The 20,374-nt window shown below is 36.6% G+C and overlaps 2 protein-coding genes across 2 annotated transcripts in view; both read left to right on the forward strand.

Moving 5' to 3' along the window:
- Positions 1–20,374, forward strand: part of LOC113064079 (neurexin-2-like) — a 333,624-nt gene that overhangs the window by 40,198 nt on the left and 273,052 nt on the right. The window lies entirely within an intron of this gene.
- LOC113064080 (uncharacterized) lies at positions 8,312–12,652 on the forward strand. Its single transcript, XM_026234622.1, has one exon. The coding sequence runs from the start codon at positions 9,961–9,963 to the stop codon at positions 11,452–11,454; it is 1,494 nt and encodes a 497-aa protein (XP_026090407.1). The 5' UTR covers positions 8,312–9,960; the 3' UTR covers positions 11,455–12,652.

A 20,374-nucleotide genomic window follows, 5' to 3' on the forward strand; every position in this document is an offset into this window, starting at 1 on the left:
GCCGTTTGCGCATTAGCTCCACCCACTACCTGAAAACCAGGCAGTTTTTATAAGCTAAATAATGCCAAAGGCTACGCCATTTTGACTGGAAAAAACATTAAAGAATATCGTTTACATGTAGCATGTCAATTCTCTCTCTCTCTCTCTCTCTCTGCGTGTGTGTGAGACAAAGCGATGGCAAGGCGTGTGCCTTCACACTACATAGTCTACGGTACGTCAAATACAGGTGTATTGCACATCCATTCAGTTAAATTAATAAAACAACATAGATCACTAGATGAAGAGTGGAACTCTGAAGCGCTCTGTGTTTGGCGAGTTAACATATCTGTGCTAAACTTATACTTAGCCTCCAACTCACACACTGGCGAGTAAAATCTGAGAATTTATTAGCAATTGGCTAATTTCAGACATCATTTAGTCACCCAGAGTGAAGATTTAGTCACTTATGGTAGTGATTTACTCGCAATGTAGAGGGTTGTTATCTACATTAAAACACACGTGCAAAAAAGGGACAAAACAATAAAAAGATGCATTGTTATCTTTTGTATTATTTTGCAACACCTAGTCTTTCACACTCAGCTAAAAAATCATTTATTTTTTACATTTGCTAGTGGTGCAGCACCTTGGCTGAATATTCTGCTGAAAAATAATGCAGTCAGACAAGTTACTGTTAATGCAACCAAATGTAATAAATCATTCAACCCCAGTATTTTCTTTTCTAACAACTAGTACTTTATTTCTATCATTTCTCTTTCTTTGTTTTTGTTTCTAAATTTCCAGTCCTGCATGGCATGTCCCAGTACGTTCCCCCATCACTGCTCCGTGCTCATTTCAGTATGTATGTCAGCATCTGTCTGGCTGTTGGATAGCCTGTATCAGCACATTTGTGTGTAGAGAGCGTTGTACAATTGCTCTCATGGGCTCAATCCATCCTTGTACGTCTGTTTTATCCACCGCTGCACCAGGGATTATTCAACTCAACAGAGGCCACTGAGAGTGACGGGGTACCGGGTACGACCCGAAACCTATAGATTGAACCAGAAGATAATATCTCTAAGACTCCTGGGGGCATGTGGATGTGGGATGAGCTACTAACTTTATTTGTCTTATGAGGTTAAACAGTCTAGCAACTTATTAGATGCACATGCAGCTGTGTAATGTCTATATATAACATGTTTTTCATGACTCACTTGACTTTTGACAGAATATTTAGACAGAATAGATAATGTCAGTGGCAGTTAACAGCAGTGGTTTGGGTCTGTGCTTCAAATGTGCACAATTTGACTCATTGAATAAATACAGGTGGATCTCAATAAATTAGAATGTCATGTTAAAGTTGATTTATTTCAGTAATTCAACTCAAATTGTGAAACTTGTGTATTAAATAAATTCTATGCCGACAGACTGAAGTAGTTTAATTCTTTGGTTCTTTTAATTGTCATGATTTTGGCACACATTAAACAACAAACCCACCAATTCACTATCTCAACAAATTACAATATGGTGACATGCCAATCAGCTAATCAACTCAAAACACTTGCAAAGGTTTCCTGAGCCTTCAAAATGGTTTCTCAGGTTACGTCCACACTAGGACGGCGCTTACCCCAATCCAGTCTTTTTTTTTTACCTCCATCTTAAGAAATATCCATGTCCACACAAAACCACAAAAATATGTAGTATACATGCCAGACCAGCATGTGGCACTGGAATTCTAATACAGAGATACACTAAAAACAGAGAAGACCGGGACTATGCTCATAAACACAAACGAACATTGAACAATACATTTATTAATCTGTGTTAATGTTAGTTAATAAAAAGACAATTGTTCAGTGTGTGTTCATGTTTTTGTTGCTGTTATGTGACGTAAAGGTGTCTGACTAGGGGCTGTCCACACGAAAACACTAAGGTGGCATTTTCTAATTTACCCACTCTGGGACCCGGTTTCATAAAATATCGTTTTCACTCTCCCAAAAATGCTGGATTTGTGTGGACGAAACACCTTTACGATACAAAACGTATGTGTATACAGCGAAACACGTCTCCGTGTGGATGGGGCCTCAGTTTCATTCACTAGGCTACACAATTATGGGGAAGACCGCTGATCTAACATTTGTCCACAAGACATTCATCGACACCTTGTACAAGGAGGGAAGGACACAAACATTCCTTACCAAAGAAGCTGGCTGTTCACATTTAATTGTGATGATTTTGGTTCACATTTAACAATAACCCACCATTCACTTAATGAAATCAGCATCTTCAAACACCTAGTCAGCAGAAGGAAGGAAGCATGAAGTGGTCCAAAATTTCTTGGTAAACGGGTGCACTGACATCAAAAAACAAAATGGACCAGCACCAGCAGGTGACATTGCACCCCAAATCATCACAGACTGTGGAAACCTAGCACTGGACTTCAAGCAACTTAGGCTATGGGCATCTCCATCCTTCCTCCAGACTCTAGGACCTTGGTTTCCAAATGAAATACAAAACTTGCTCTCATCTGAAAAGAGGACTTTGGACCACCGGGCAACAGTCCAGTTCTTTTTCTCCTTAGCCCAGATAAGCTGCCTCTGACGTTTTCTGTGGTTAAGGAGTGGCTTAACAAGAGGAATATGACAACTGTAGCCACATTCCTTGACACATCTGTATGCCTTGACCCCAGCCTTAGTCCATTTCTTAAGTTCACTCAAATTCTTGAATCAATTTTGTTTGACAATCCTCATAAGGCTGCGGTTCTCTCGGTTCTTTCTGTTAACATGCTTGGATACAGCCAGCTTCTTTGGCAATGGATCTTTGTGGCTTACGCTCCTTATGAAGGGTGTCAATGATTGTCTTCTGGACAACTGTCAGATCAGCAGTCTTACCCATGATTGTGTAGCCTAGTGAACCAAACTGAGGAAACCTTTGCAGGTGTTTTGAGTTGATTAGCTGATTGGCATGTCACTATATTCTAATTTGTTAAGATAGTGAATTGGTGGGTTTTTGTTAAATGTGAGCCAAAATCATGACAATTAAAAGAACCAAAGACTTAAACTACTTCAGTCTGTGTTCATTGAATTTATTTATTACACAAGTTTAACAATTTGAGTTGAATTACTGAAATAAATGAACTTTTCCATTACATTTAAATTTATTGAGATGCACCTGTAGATGGCTTTGTTACATACTGCAGAGGGGAGAAATAATGCCGCTGTGTCACTTTGGTATCCACTGGGGAAGGTAAATTGCTCAGGATACAAACTGAAATGGTACACGGATGTGACTGCTTGTGTCATAGTTGTCATAGCCAGTTAGCGTAAAAAGCTGGGGACAGGATGAGCAAGTCAGGCAACGACTTTGTTGTCGAATTGCGTGGGCCGAGCCAGAAGCATCAGTTAACTAAAGACTGTCACCCCTCGTTCCCTGTTGTTGATTCTCACCGTATTGATTTTCTTTACATTTGATTCCATTCGAGAGCTGCCGAGGTCACACCTGCCATCCATCGTGAGGTGTTGTGGATATATATTGATTGGATTTGAATGAGAGAGGTTCATCCTTGTCCTCTTAATGATAGACAAGATTCACTGGAGAATTGTCCACATGACAAATGTTTTGCAATGAAATCTATTGTTCTATTGCCATGTTTTTTCTGAAAGTATTTTTCCACGTTCATTTTCTCGATAGGGATTTTAGAACATTAAAAAGTTCTATGATATGAATCAAACCAACCAGCTCAAAGCACACAATCTTTGAAGCTAAAAAATAGACCAAGGATTGGTGAGCTTTACTCAGTGACATTAATGTATTTATTTATTTATTTTTTGGACAATAATTTTTATGTAATTTGTGAATAATGAAGAAAAGATGAAAGAACACATGACTAGTGAACTTATTTTATTTAAAACATACTGCTGATGAAATGTTACAAAAAAAATGTATACACGCAGTGCTGTGTTTTTATCTAAATGGAAATTTAGAAGGAACTATATTTTAAATTCAGAAAAAATTATTCCAGTATGTTAAAAGGTTGTCAAAAGTACTGATTTCAAGTCCAAATATATACTGAAATTTAGAAAATCTGACGATACCTGCATTTCCCCCTAGTATGTTGAGTGGATTCTTAAACACCTCTGATTGGCCATAGACTGATCCGCCGATAGATGCCTGCTTTCAAATGCTAACATGTTTATTGGTGTAAGTGCTCTGTGAAGCTTGTGAAAGATGTGTATTTACAACTTGTTTTTGATGCGATGATCATTGTATCCAATCACATATGTTGAGCACATTAACACGTTGGCCAAAAAGAGGTATTTAAGAATCCATTCAACAGCTCTCAAAATGCTAGGGAGAAATGCTGGTATTGTCATATCTTTAAAATGTCAGTACTTTTGAACCCTAATGTTATTTTGTTTGTTACAAATATAGGTAGCAACTTAAGTAAGATAAGTAACTAGTGTTGGTTAATAAAAATGTAAGTTCAGTGCATTATGGTTAACACATACAACTTTTGATTTTAGTAATGTAGTCTATTAGTTAATGTTGAAATTAAGCTTACTAAATGCTTTGTAAATATTTTTTATTGTTAGTTCATGTTAACTAATGTACAGTAGGTGGGCAACCCAAATGAGCTTTCTGCCACCGCGTCTACAAAGTACATTTGACAGCTGCAGTCGGGAAAATGAAAGAAAAACACTGTAGTTAAAATATTTAATATTCACAGATGAAAGTTTAGTACTTATGAAATTATGTTTGTTTCTTAGAACGAATTCAAGCAGGATAAAGGTTAAGCCAATGAGCCTGTGCATATATTTTCTCTAAGCTACACAGTATTACACCATATTTAAAATTTGATTCATTTAATAGGTGTGCAGTATTAGTTATATAATATGAATTATGTGTTATATTATTCTAAAGAAATTGTGGTTTACTTTGCATCGAAGCATTAAAAGTGGTAGCCTATATTAATATCCAATATTCTCACATATTAGGCCTATATTTCAATTTATTTTTTAAAATTCCTTTAATAAAATAACATGCATTTTTGTCATTGACTACCTTGTTTTTTGTTAACTGTCCTTTATTTTGACAGATATTTGTATGTACACTGATTAAGAAATTGTTGCATGCTTTTATAAATTATTTTATTTTAGTAAAACGTGAGCACTGTATAAATTCGCTCCCGTTATTTAGGCCTAATTAAAACAAGAAACGAATAAATTAAACATGCACAATTTAGCTAAATCATTGAATTCTAAAGAATGGACTGATTAATAAAACGTCCTCACATTTAATCTCAAGTTCTCTCATTATAATCAACAAAATGCACATGATGTACAAAAAAAAGCTTTATTAATTGACAACTTCAGTGATTTTAAAGGGAGACTTCTTTACTTGCTTTCATATAATTTAAGTAAAGTACCCTAAAAAAAAATAAAGATAAATACAGCCGCATTTAAATGATGGTGTATATCATATTCCTTTAAAATATCAGAGTGCAAGATCTGCGCTGCACGCATCTATTCATATTTCTTTACATATTTTATCTTCATTACAAATCTTTTTTTTAATTTTTTTTTTCCGGATAATTGCATGTTAAAAATGATTTACTTTGTAATGCATATGCAAAATGTGGATTATTATTCATATTCTAGTGTTTGTGCAAAAAAAATTCATGCACATGCATGGCAGGGAGGCACACTATCGATCTTGATTTTTTTCCTAATAATGAAATAACTTAAAATTGGGCAGTCTCACATAGGCTACATGAGAAATATATCTACAGAAAGCTTGAAATGTCTACTTTTAAACTAATCAATTCAAAACAAAATCATTATGTAATCTGTGAAGGTTGCATTTCTCACGTCCATGTGGAGAGAGTCAGCACCTTGAATTTCATCTTGTAGCCGACAAGAAAACATTAGTTTATTAATTATTAAATAAAATGTCTCCTTTTTCACAATTATTAAGCTACTTCTGCCTGTGCTTTGTGGCAAACATAATGCATGTGCTTGAGCATGGAAAATATATAAGGCTGGATCATAGATGTAAATTTTATATAAACCTGTGATTAGTTGAATAATGACTAGAACTAGAAAAATCTTATGTGGAGGTAAAGACCTATTAAATACCCTCTAGGCATCCCTGTTAAAGTTTTTAAAACATTTTATATGCATTTGCATATATTCTGCTTTCAGAATGATCCGTAATGGAGAGATACCTTAACACACTGATTTTTCCTCTGAAACACAAAAATGAAAATTGAAATAAAATTGATATTTCATGTTTTGAGAATGGACAACCCTTCTCTGCAGATGTTGTTGCTTCTGGTTTGTGCATTGTAAATCACAGAAAGTCTACAAAATATATTGTCTCCCAAAAAGTCTTTTTTGTCATGTCTGTAACGCATGTGTATTTCCCAAATTTAAAATAGCCTATAAAACATGTTCATAGACGGATACTTTACTGATTTCTGGACTCTGTTTGGGATTTAAAAAACGCAAAGAGATGGTTCAATATATTGGTAATGAATAGGCTAAATTCTGTGAGAATATGTATTCACACTGTAAAAAATATTGTATGGAGGCAGCAAAATAAAATTAACGCAACAGCTGAACTGAATTCGGTCTGTTTTTTGGTGTTTTGAACAGTATTTTGTCATACTACTGGGTTGAAATATTATGTCTGCACTCACAGCAGCCCTACTCTTTTTATTTATTATTTTCTTGCAGCCCATATTATTTTCACCAGACCACAATAATAACAAACTATCAATTGATAATAAATCATAAATTTAGCTTAAATCATTTTTTTTATTTGTGAACGTAGGCATTTGAGGAAGGCTTTAAAACCAAGCGGAATCCTCTGCATCTGCTCCAGCTTCAAATTGATCGCGACTCGCACTAACTCATCCAGGTTCACCTTCTGCAGTTTGATTTAAAAAAAAAACAGTTTGAGGCTCAAACAACTTATTGATCATGAGCCCATTTAGCAAGGCAGGAAAACATTCAGTCTACTTGAAGGAAGACATATTTCATTGTAAGTTAATGCTGTTAAATAGAGAGTTAAAAAAAAAAAGAATTCTTAATAGGCTATTCTTAAACTTGGAAGTACAGTACAAATCCAAACACCAGAAGCGACCTACAGACTCTAGGTTCTTTCATTGAAAAGTATGCATTTTGTTTATTCACAGGCTATGTGATTGACATAATATTTCAGTTCAAAACTATAAGTGCCATTGTTTAAAAAAAATGCTTTATGACTAACGTTTCATAGACCTTCAGTTGTTATTCTTTAAAAATTCCATGCCATTTGTAATTTCACAGTATTTTCACCTCCTAAATTACTACCCCAATTCAATAATGGCAAAATTTACTCAGGCCGATTGCATTTTTTAAATGACATTATTATTATTATTTTTAGAATAATTATAGCCTACATAAATGGCTGAAGCAAAACAAATATGATAACTTTTTAACTGCATGCAGATATAGGCCTATATTATTGTACATTTACAAATATTTGAATAATCCCTTATTCCTTCTTATTTTCTCAAAGAATAAACACTTATTTTCTACAAGAATAAACATTATAAATAAAGAATAAAAGAAAGAATCTCAATTAGCCCTTATTTTCCATTTCTGAAGTTAACTGGCAACTCTAATGATGATGTAATTATCTTTTGACTCCCCTGATAGTGGCTCCTGTCCTGATATGATGAAAAAGTCATGATGACATATTAATTCATATAAATAATTTAAGCAATTAAAACCTTTTTATACTAGACTTAACTTGAGTTAAATTTCAATACTATAAAAATGACTTTAAAAAAGGAGTTAAGTTGAAATGGTAAAATGTCTAAATAGCCTAAACTGAACTTGTATCTTATACAGTATCCCAAGAACTTGATTGTAGTTTAGTAAAAACTAACAATATAATTTTATTTAATTTTTTTAAATGAACAATTCCTGTATAAAATGGGATAGCAACCTTTGTAACAAAATTTTAAAATCGTCCACAGCAGAGCAACGCTGGAGGCAGGTTCTGCGCCAGAGCGCACGAAGTGAATGCGCATTGAAAGATTATTTGTTTTTAATTAACTTTGGTTGGATGTATTTGGAATCAACTGTAGGCAACTGTACTTTGTTCACAATAGTGTGAAACAACTGGCCCATATAATCAGCCTCTTAGGTCAACATCAAGTCATTGAATGGGCTCTCCATGGGAGAGATCCTTTCAAGTCACCAAAAGGTTACACTATCATTGTCTCTCCATGGGGTGTTATTGTATTGTTTGTAGCACATTTGTTAACAGGTATAAAGGTCCGGTCTCACAGACAGTACCTTGGGTTAAGATTGTATGAAGGATGACATGCTAACATCACTGCTGAAGAACTGCTACACTGCTACCTTCAATAAATTCTTCTCCCCACAAGAACTTTGATCAAGCTTACTTATTTTATGTATTAGAGAAATCTAGTACATTGGCGAGCCACCCAAACTACTGCTCAGCCAGATACAGCAAAATCTAACAATTTGGCGAGCCAGCCAGGAGAGACTGACAAGAAGAGAACTCACCAATTGCAACAAGAAGTGAACAAAAGAGTTTTGGAAATTCTACAGTTTTTGTGTTGAAGATCAACAGACCGCATCTGTGGACATAAGTTATTTGAATCAACTTGATCCTTTCTCAAAGATTCTAATTTGGTGAGTGAAACTATCAGCTCTCTAAAAGAACTTAAAAGAACACTTTTTCATAAGTAAGCAGATCATTTGATGTGTGTAGTGTAACCATAATAACCAGTGTAGCACTGTTTAAGAAATGTTTGGCTTAGGCCTTTCTCTTGAGTCTGTAGGAACCTTTTAAATGATTTAGTTAATTCTCCTGAGACTGTAGGAGCTATAGAAAAAGTGTTTATAGCTTGGTCCAGTCCTCTTGAGTCTATAAGAATCATTCAAGAAAGAGGTTTAGTCCGTTCTCGTGAGACTGTAGGAGCCATAGATGTGTAATTATAGGCTTAATCCTGTTCTCTGGAGTCTGTAGGAATTGTTTAAGAAACAATTTAGTCCGTTCATCAAGAGACTGTAGTAGCAGAGGCTTGGTCCTTTCTCTTTATGTCTGTAGGAATTGTTTAAGAAACAATTTAGTCCGTTCATAAAGAGATTGTAGAAGCAGAGGCTTATTCCGTTCTCTTTTTGTCTGTAGGAATTGTGTGAAAGAAACAATTTAGACCAGTAATCAAGAGACTGTAGAAGCAAGGGCTTGGTACTTTCTGTTTGTATCTGTAGGAATTGTTTAAGAAACAATTTAGTCCGTTCATAAAGAGATTGTAGAAGCAGAGGCTTGGTCCGTTCTCTTTTTGTCTGTAGGAATTGTGTGAAAGAAACAATTTAGACCAGTAATCAAGAGATTGTAGAAGCATAAGCTTGGTCCTTTCTCTTTTTGTTTGTAGGAATTGTGTAAAAAAAAAAAAAAAAAACAATTTAGTCCATTTCTCCAGAGACTGTAGGAGTCATAGATAGAATTGGGACTGATGTTGCTGCAAGAATTGGGAATTCTTGACTGGGTGCTAATTCAGTAGCCACTAATGTAAATTTAAATTAATGTTCAAACCGAATTAGAAGATGATGGCATAAAACCATGAAACTATAAGTTTGTTTGCCTTCCATAAAAATACAGAAAAAAAAAATATATATATAATGTAAATTGTCTAAGGGACAAATTTGAAAAAGGCATTCAGCCTTCTGAGCTAGAACTCAATTCAGACATTAAACAAGGAAAATTAGCCCGAATGTAAATGTTTCGTTTTAAATGGAAGATTGAAAACTAAGCTGAGCTTTTAAACTAATGATTTGTCTGTGTAACTGAAAATGGTCAGTCTAACAGACTGCTGTGAATTTAAATCTGAATAAGTACCTTTAACAGTTCTAACACCTTTTGTTCTGTTTTCACACCTCTGAGGGCACTTTTCCTGTATTCGCCATGGCTGAGTCTGCACAAAACAAAGGCAATAGTCATGCATTGAGGCCAACAACAGAAAGACATGGAACAGAACCTCCAAATGTTACCATTGATCAGATGTTGGAGAATCTGAATGCATATCTGGACAAAAGGCTGGGACTGAGGAAGTGCCATGATGACATCTGCCAGAAGTACAGCATCAAGTACTCAGAGAGTGGACTATGGGCTTTGCCGGACATTAAAAGGGCTTATGGAAAGATGCAGCGCTTAAGGACATACACCAACAGAGATGGCTTGTCTGTAATTTTGCTCAAACAAATTCGACAGCATCTACAGAGATGTGAAACTGACAAATTACAACATGAGAAAAAAGCAGAGAAAGCAAAGGTTCGAGCACTGGCTGAACAATTACAGACTGTAAAGAAGGACAAAGAAAGACTGTTACATCAGAATGACAAGTTGTTAACTTTGCTCTCCAAACGACTGGAATCAAAAGCTTCAAGCAGCTCTGATAACAGTGATGCAGATATCAACACACATACTGAAATTACAAAGGACAAACTGAAGGTTAGACTTGCTCCTGTAATTATTAAGAACAGAAGAACTAAAACTGAAAATGAAGAGGAGTATGAGGAAGATGGTGAACGACGAACTCGCACAGTAAAAAAGGTAATAAAGAAATATGTTCCATACAGAACATACCAGCCAGCTACTCCAGAGCAAGTTGACAAATGGTCAAAAGAATTGCCAGATGTGTACAAGCAACCACGGAAAGTATGGCAATTTCTTCAACGCTTGCAGAAAATCTACAATTTACATCCACTGGACAGTGTGATGATTGTTAATGTGAACTTAAGAGACAATGACCAACAACGACTTACAGAAAGTGTTGAAAGAAGGATTGGTGAATCTCAAGAAAACATTGAAGCTGGATGGGAAGCGGTTCAAACCTTCTTATTTGAACTGAAACCTGCAGAGGTTAATTGGGCTAAAATTACCTCTTGTGTGCAGAAGACAGGAGAAAGTGTTGCAGAATTTGAAGAACGCTTCAGACAAACTTGGATGGAACATGCTGGTTTGAACAACAACATTGAAGAACTCTGTGAAGACACTAGCATCCCTTTTAAAACCATATTTGTGAATGGACTGAAACCTGAGGTTTCTAAAACTCTTAAAATCAGGTATGATGACTGGGACAGCACTGGAACAAAATTTATGCAGATTGTAGAATGGTCAGCAAAGATTGAAAGAACACAGGAAGTCGATCTCAGAGTTTTACAATCCAAAACCTTGTCATACAACAACAGGACAATGGGATACGAAAAAAGTGAATATCAGAGACACTCAAGAGAGAAAACTCAGGAAAGATTTAGACATTGCAACGAGGAAGGACACTGGATTCGTGATTGTAAGCTGAGACAAAGTGATGACGACCACCTGTTGAAGAGGTTTCAGCAGTTGACAGCCAAACAAAAACAGAATCTGCTAAATGCTGTGGAGCCACAGGGAAACTGAAGAACCTCTCTCTGCAGCACCAGCTAGTGACATCTTATCCAAAAGCTGATGGACTCCATGAAACCTCAACAACTGAAGCCACAGAGGATGTCCTAGTAGACAGTGCTGCTAAACAAGCCGTAAAGGAGAGAGGTAAACATGCAGCGGCATTAAGACAACTTCAGCAAAACTCACAAACTGTTCTACATAGTAAACAGATTCAAATTGAATTGGCCAGGAAACAATCATCATTGTTAATGGAAGATGTAAAAAAACATGATGACAACCGATGCCTTAAGGAAAACCACAAGGAAAATGGACTATGCCCTTTTGAACATGTCACAGGCCGGCCCATGTCCACTGAAAATCTAACATCTAACAGCCTTGTCCAAACTGATGAAAGACTCAGTCTGGCAGTACACAATGCCAAGAATCAAGTTTTGGCACCTCCAAAAGGGAGCCATGGTTTAGTGCCCAACAAATGGGTAAAGATTAAAAAAACTGATGTGTCGCAACAAGAATACAGATGGGAAAGACCAATTGAGGATCTTTTAGTAACTGACACAGCAGTTAAGGCACAGGGAAACAATGAGTGGATTGATGTGAATTTGCCTAGAGATGAGGGATAGATGGCAGTAGTGTTTTTCAGAGTCCAAATATGGTGGGACTAGAGTTTTTAGGCTCTAGCTTGTCGCCTGAGGACGAAGACATAAACATTTCACCACTGATAAACACTGTAGTGTCCTGCCAACATTAAATAGGGACAGTTATATTGGTAATTAGGCATATTTTGTTTAAACTATTTCTTTGGAAAGATTTGTTTCCCTTTTCTCTGGTGTGATTGTAGGTGTCCCAGCGTTTCAGAGGATGAGCAAAGATATCCAACGCTTGGACCAAACTGCACTGGCCACCTAGATAAACATGCCTTAACATCCACAGAACACAACAACATTCGTCACTTCCACAAGATCGCAACATTAAAATAAAAAAAAAGAACTTAGGCATTAAAGATAATGCAAACCTCACCATGAACTCTTATTCTGTCATCTTAAGTAAGGGAGCCTGTATGCAGCATTCTGTATTCATGATTACTGAAAAGTATTGCAAGAAGGAACCTGTATACAGCATGTGTACATGACTACTAAAATTATAACTGTTTTGTATGTTCTTTCTATTATGTGTGATCAAAAATGATCAAAGGGGGGATTGAAAGATTATTTGTTTTTAATTAACTTTGGTTGGATGTATTTGGAATCAACTGTAGGCAACTGTACTTTGTTCACAATAGTGTGAAACAACTGGCCCATATAATCAGCCTCTTAGGTCAACATCAAGTCATTGAATGGGCTCTCCATGGGAGAGATCCTTTCAAGTCACCAAAAGGTTACACTATCATTGTCTCTCCATGGGGTGTTATTGTATTGTTTGTAGCACATTTGTTAACAGGTATAAAGGTCCGGTCTCACAGACAGTACCTTGGGTTAAGATTGTATGAAGGATGACATGCTAACATCACTGCTGAAGAACTGCTACACTGCTACCTTCAATAAATTCTTCTCCCCACAAGAACTTTGATCAAGCTTACTTATTTTATGTATTAGAGAAATCTAGTACATTGGCGAGCCACCCAAACTACTGCTCAGCCAGATACAGCAAAATCTAACAGCATGCACAAAGTAATTTTGAGATGCAATAAAAAAACAACAACAACAACAAAAAATGGATAAAAACATACATGAAATTTGAAAATAGTTAGCAACAGAGTCTAGGCCTAATCTAGGCTAAGTATATAATGTAATTTTGTAAACCCACAGTAACTAATTTTAACCGATTAATCGCCTATTTTCATTTGCTGCATGTTTTTTTTTTTAAAACACACAAAAAATAAATCAAGTTTGTGTGAGGAAAAAAAAATGTAAGTCATGTATAAGTTGCATTTTATTACATCCAGAAATAATAACGACAGGCCTAATAATGTTATAGGCTAATGTAATGTAATGTTACTGGATGTTTTTAGCCCCCTCCACTTTACAACAAATCCTTTAAATTTAACACATTTATCAGAACAGAATAATAATTAAAAATATATAATTATATTGGATAAATATAATTGCAGTATATAATAATATAGGCTTAGCTATATATAAAAAAATTAATTAAAAATGTATAATAATTTAAAGCAAAACACAAGATAAGGTTGGACTCTCTCATTTGGGACAAATCCAAACGTTTCCATATTTGTGATGTTGCCCACTTGAAGCTTCACTATTATTCATTAGGTAAAATATTTTTTTTTTTTTATTCACTCGTGTTTCAAAGCTTGGCAAGATTAACATAGAGGGACATAAGTTAATACATAAATGTTGTGTTATATTAGATTTTACAAAGGTTTATGTTATGTTGGATTTGTAGTGTTACCGTTGTGGTGAAGAGTAGAGCCTGTGGTTAGACTGAGGATGGACAGCAAAAGCCTAATTTTGAGTGTATTTCCCACATTATAGGAGTTGAAAAATAGAAAAAATTATGAGTGAATTACTCCCTAATTATAAGTTCAGAAATATAATTATTTAAGATAACTCTGAGATAATTTAAGGCAACTGGAATTAAATTTTTTAAGTTTATGTAAACTTAAAACATTTAAAAACATCACTTAAATGTTTTTGTGTAATCTGTTACAAAATATTTTTTGAGTTCTGTGAACTTATCAGGGTTTACAGTGTAGTTGTGGCGAGTGATTGGAGATGAGCTACACCTGCGCCCCACCGCCAGTATCGAGTCCCACGTAGGAGATGGAACGATATAAAACTGGAGCGACTATAGTGAAGGACGAGAGAGGACCAGGCCTGGGACATTATTGTATGTGTTTGCTTTTTATTTATGCGCACCAGTCGTCCGTGAGGGGCTGGTGCGCCGTTTTGTATTTATTTTTGAATTATTAAAGTGTTATTGATTGTGTGCCGGTTCTTGCCTCCTTCTTCCCGATGATTATGGAGTTATATCGTTACAGTAGTTATTAAAGAAAGTAGTCAAAAAAAAAAATATATTGTTTTTACTATTTCAAATGATTAACCTAAAGGACAATCACAATTCATTTGACTAACTTTTTGTAAACAAAAAACGGTTACTAGGGTTAGTTCGCCCAATTTGCAAAATTATGTCATTAACAACTTACCCTCATGTTGTTTCAAACCAGTAAGACCTCCGTTTATTTTTGGAATACGGTTTAAGATATTTTAGATTTAGTCTGAGAGCTCTCAGTCCCTCCATTGAAGCTGTGTGTACCATATACTCTCCATGTCCAGAAAGGTAAGAAAATCATCATCAAAGTAGTCCATGTCACATCAGAGGGTCAGTTAGAATATTTTGAAGCATCGAAAATACATTTTGGTCCAAAAATAGAAAAAACTTTATTCAGCATTGTCTTCTCTTCCGTGTCTGTTGTAAGACAGTTAAAAACAAAGCAGTTTGTGATATCTAGTTCGCGAACGAATCATTCGATGTAACTGGATCTTTTTGAAACAGTTCACCAAATCGAACTGAATCGTTTTAAACTGTTCGCGTCTCCAATAAGCATTAATCCACAAATGACTTAAGCTGTTCACTTGTTTAATGTGTCTGACACTCCCTCTGAGTTAAAACAAACCAATATCCCGGAGTAATTCATTTACTCAAACAGGACACTGACTGAACTGCTGTGAAGAGAACTGAAGATGAACACCAAACACCAACATTTTACAATTACATTCAGTTCACAGTCCATTTCTTTGTGCCACCTGGCGGTAGTTTCATTATTATTCTTATTAATAATATACATTTTCCAAAATGTAAAAAAAAAATGTGGAGGAAGTCTGTTTTATTATTTGTATTATTTTGAACATACTGAAAAAGAATGTAACTTTTTTTAGACTATTTTTTTAAAGAAAAAAAAGAAAGAAAAATGTACTAATGACCAATTATGATTTTTTTTTTTATTAAAGGTGAAAACAAATAAACAGAAATTGGTGGCTTAAGAGTAATGCAGTTGTTCACAATTACTGATGCTCAAAATTGTCATTTTTGTAGTTGAAAACAGTAACACTGTCTGTCTTGTAGCTTTTTAGAAAAGCCCTAATGACCTCAGAGCTCATGGCACTGTAAGGAGAACATTTATGGGATTTTTTTCTTTTTTTCTTTTGTTCTCTTTCTGGCTTATTAAATAGTCATACACCTGCCATGGGTGATCTTTATCTGTATGTGGATTCTGGGCACAGGGGGCAGAAAGGACATGTATTTGCAACTTTACAACATTCAGTGTAATATTGAAAGTAATTGTTAAAAGTACAAGTCCTGTGGTTTTCCCGCAGGATCTACGACCCCATGTGTCTGGAACAGACTGAAGCCCAGCACTGTGTGTCATATCATCCTCAAGATGTGACATTTGCATAGATTTATTTATGTCCTCCCCCGGTTCCTGCTTGCTCAGGCTTCCCTTTGGACTGTGGAAGTGATAGGAAACAAATGAGACCGTCCTGTAGGAATGCAGGCCTACGTGCTGTATCTGCTGTGCCCTGACCTCATCGCTCACTCCTTGCTCCCCACGGCTCTACATCACACCAGGGTCTCCAGGGCCTCTCCATCCACTGAGCCAAGACAGGGTCTTACCTTCCCCTCGTCACCATTCACATCCTTATTTCCAAGCTCCATCCCCCACACAATGTCTTGACCACGCTTCCACCACTGTCAATCTGCTGGTTTGAACTCCTTGGTGTTAACTGCCCCGCTTTCTACAGCCGTTAAACCCTCCAAACCGTGGAAGCATGCTGGAAAAACAGACAGAATGGCAAATCAGATGACTACGCAATGACACAGCAGATATTCCAAGAGGCATTTTGCATACTCTGCAATATGTCATGAAAAACACAACGAATGCATACTTGCAGTACCCACCTCAAAGCTTAATGGTTTCTCACCTGAGGGTTTTTTAAAACAAGTCGCCTTGGCCCCGTATTCTATTAGCCACAGTTCTTTCGATTTGCTTTGCCTACTCTTTGCTTTTCAGACATGGCAATTATTTCTGGCACTTGCAAGATCGAATGAAGGGGAAACTCAGACAATGTGTGGTAATTAGATCTTGTATGTTTTACCCTGCGATTATGTGCTTGACAATTTGTCATTGGGCGGACTCCTATACAGCCGTCTATTCCTGTGTCAATCAAAATAGCTGCACCTCCCAGGTTTCCCTCCTCCCTCTCCTTCACGTGCTACATGATTCTCCGTGAGGATTCACAGATGTTCTGAACTTGTGTACAGTAGAAGGTTCAATAATTTTTGGTACCTACCTGCACAATTAAAGTTGTCTTTGGATCAACCTGTCCTCCAACCAATACGCTCTCATAGGTCGTTGGTCCAATACGACCCATAAGAGCGTATACTACAATTGCACCCCTATAAGCAAAAGTTTGTTTTCATATTAATGTTTTATAACATTTATTTGCACTCTGATTTGCGTTTCGTGTAGCTCAGTTGGTAGATTATTGCGTTATACCTTGAAATGTAATCATGCTATCATGGGTTCGATCCCAGAGAACGCATATGCACGTAAAATGTATATGCTCAATAAATCATAATTTAGCATGATTTCTGTGAGGGTTAGGTTTAGGGTTGGGGTTAGGTGTGGTCATTCGAACGAATAAGCCACCTTATAAAATATGTACGGATTACTGTGAGATCGGTATAAAAAGTCCACACATTGCATTTAAATAAACGTGCGATTTGATCGGTAATGGGGTTTTATGTCATTTCATTATGACAGACGCAACACGATACTGTCATTATTTTTACGCCCGCTAGAGGCAGCTTAACATTAAAACTTAAATATAGGTCGTAATAAGGTGCTTGCACAAACAACCTATATGGTCGTTTTTTGTTGGAGGACAGGCTCCTTTGGATCACATGTTAGAGGCTTTAATAATGGAATTGTGTGTCTGAGCATTTCATTTACAACCGTTATTTCCCCCTCTAGCGACTTTGCTTGTCTCCATCCACCCCCTCTTTTCACCCCCTCCTTTCTTCCCTCTCCTCCTCTCTCCATCTCACATTTACACATATTGTACACACGTATTTAATGGAGCATCACAACTCCTGCTGCACTCCGATGGATGGTATTCACAGAGAGCTTCTTTCATCTAGCAACAATTGGCTGAGTTTTGATATAAATGCTTATGAAGATAATTTTCTTCTAGAATTGTCCCTTGTCAATATTCGAGTTCCTGCTTGTTCACATCAAGCTGTCAAGAGTATCTTAAGTATGTAAATGTATACAATGAAGTGAATCTTTTTGTATGCTCCTGTTTAGCCTTTTTAGACACAATTACTGCTGTGCAAATGGTAAACACTTTTCCCTGCTTAGCAAGTTGACGATAACTCCTGAAGTGTACATTTTGGAGGTTTTCCTCAACACCTCCTCACAGCAAAGTTTTAATAAGACTTCAATTTTCTGCATAATTAGGAGGAAAAGCTATAGTTATTACTTGAAAGTACTGAAAATAAATATGCAGTAGCTATGACCCAGCCATGACTCAAGACTCCAATGTAGAAATTAACACAACACAACGGAGGTAAATGTACTGTTTATAAACATGGATAGATTTTCTTATTTTAAGATCAAAAGTATGGGTCTTTTATTTACATTTTATGATTTACTCTATTAAAACAAAAGTCATTATTTAAAAAGTAGAACTGTGTGATAAATAGTTTTTAATACAGTTTTAATACAGACCTTTATACAACAAAAATATAAATATATCATCCCCTAGGACAAAATTGCTTAACGTTGAAGAAACAACCTGATATGATGTTTAACAGATCATGAAATGGAAAGTTAGAAATTAGTTAAGAGTTTGGAAATGTCAAGAGGAGTTTTAGCAGCCTGTGGTTAGCAGCCCTGGGTCGAATGCATTCCCACCTCCAACGAGACTTCATAGTAAAAAGGGCAGGTTTTCCACAAAGATGGGTTGAAGCAATGGTCCAGTGGGTGTTAGATTACAGAAAATATGTCAAACAGTTTGCTAGCTCTTGCTTTGAACCCTTCGTCCATCAGACAGGTGGAGTTAGCCCAATCATCTGGGACTTTAAGCTTATAGCTCTCTCCCTCTGAGCCTCACACAGTTCTGCTTAAATGGGATTTCAGCTGCATCCTATGCCGCTCTACTGATCTCACATCCAAGCCTGGAGCGCTCACTGATGGCAGGTCAGTGGCGCTGTCCGTGGTTCTGATATTTGCTGGCTGCTGTCCACGGTGCTGAAAGGACAGACTGCTTCTCTGCCATTGCAGTGGGCTGCCTTCTCCCTCGCGGCTAGTCGTGTACCTCATCTCTATTATCTCTCTTCATATGGACCAAGCTCTCTGAAGTAGTGAATGCACAATCTGAACCTTCCCTTTGCTAACCATCTGCCATTCCTCCTTAGCACAGCCCCGGATGCTGTTCTGCAGCTACAAAAGGGGGCAGATTTTTTCCGGAACTGCCATTTTGTGTGGGTAGGTGGCGGAGGAGGACTCTGTTTTTAATCATGTCAATTTGATTTGGCTAATTAAAAGAAACATCAAGAGGAAATAATGTGAAGCAGAACTGCAATGCTTAATTGAATATGAATGCGCTAATTCGAGTCTGATCTTTAAATATAAGCTTGACAAAAGATGCTCATGTATTCAGTGGGCGTTTGGTTGCGTATGTGCTAATTGTACATTCACGCCACAGACTCGTTCCCTAAAGTGCCCTCAGTGCATCCTTATGCTGTCCATTACTCTCCAATGTAAGAGCAAAAAGCATGGCTAATTCTATTTGGTTCTAGCTCAGATAGCACACTGACCTGGTAACCAGACTTTGATCAGCAAGTGTTGAGTGCTTAAATTTGAACTAAATCATCATTAGGGGGTAGATAACAATTTGGAGTGGGTTTTCTCACTATCATAAGAGGACAGGAACATGCCAAACACTTTAACACTTTATAACTTCATTGTTATGTGCTGTGTTGTAGTCATGCATCACTCTCAAGGGCAGATAATGACCTTAATTACAATGACCGTACCGGGAGAAAGAAAGGAATGCTTTCTATTTGGATTTCCAGCTGATTTCCCAACCTGCATATGTTTAGCAAGACCAGTTTGGTTACAAATGAGAAAGCCACACACCCGAGGCACGCTGGCATGTGCTGATAAAGTGCAAGTTGCAGTCGCTTTGAAAGACAGTTCCTTTGTCATTTTGTTACTTATAGACAATAAAGTTACTGTCACTTCCAGAACAATGCATGCAATGTAGCTGTACAAAATGATCCTTCTTCAGGGAGAAGTGTCTGCTGCGTTAAAGAAGAATTACATGGCTGATATATTTGGAATAGCAAAGGACTGATTATTACAGAAGACAGTTTGATCTAATTTGAACTACTTTTCATTCCAAATTATGCTTTATATTTCTTCTCTTCCTTCCCATACCCATGTGTGCATGTTGGCTTTATTGCAAAGTGATGCCTGCTGTATGGAACTGCTTTTAAGAAATTGTAGTCACTAATCCTTTGACAAACAGAACGTAATCTTTCACAAGAGCATTTTGAAGATTTTCCACAAATTCTGTGCTGATGTTAGCCTTTCAAAATTACCCAATAGACCATTCCATTTTTCCTTTTTCTCCAAGAAGTGCAGAGCATTATTTAAGGCCAGGGTTCGGAAAGCAGGAAGGCTGTTATCACTTTCAAGGTCTTTAGAAAAGTTTACTTGTGCATGATCACAGTAATTATTTATAATTATTTAGAAAGTATTGTGACGTGGCCAAGTATGTGGTGACCCATATTTGGAATTAGTGCTCTGCATTTATCTCATCTAAAGTGCATACACACACACATACAGAGAAGTGGGCAGCCATTTTTCCCTGTTTGGTGCCTTGCTAAAGAGCACCTCAGTCATAGT

The sequence above is a fragment of the Carassius auratus genome, chromosome 46, assembly GCF_003368295.1.
Source record: "Carassius auratus strain Wakin chromosome 46, ASM336829v1, whole genome shotgun sequence".
Lineage (NCBI taxonomy): Eukaryota > Metazoa > Chordata > Actinopteri > Cypriniformes > Cyprinidae > Carassius > Carassius auratus.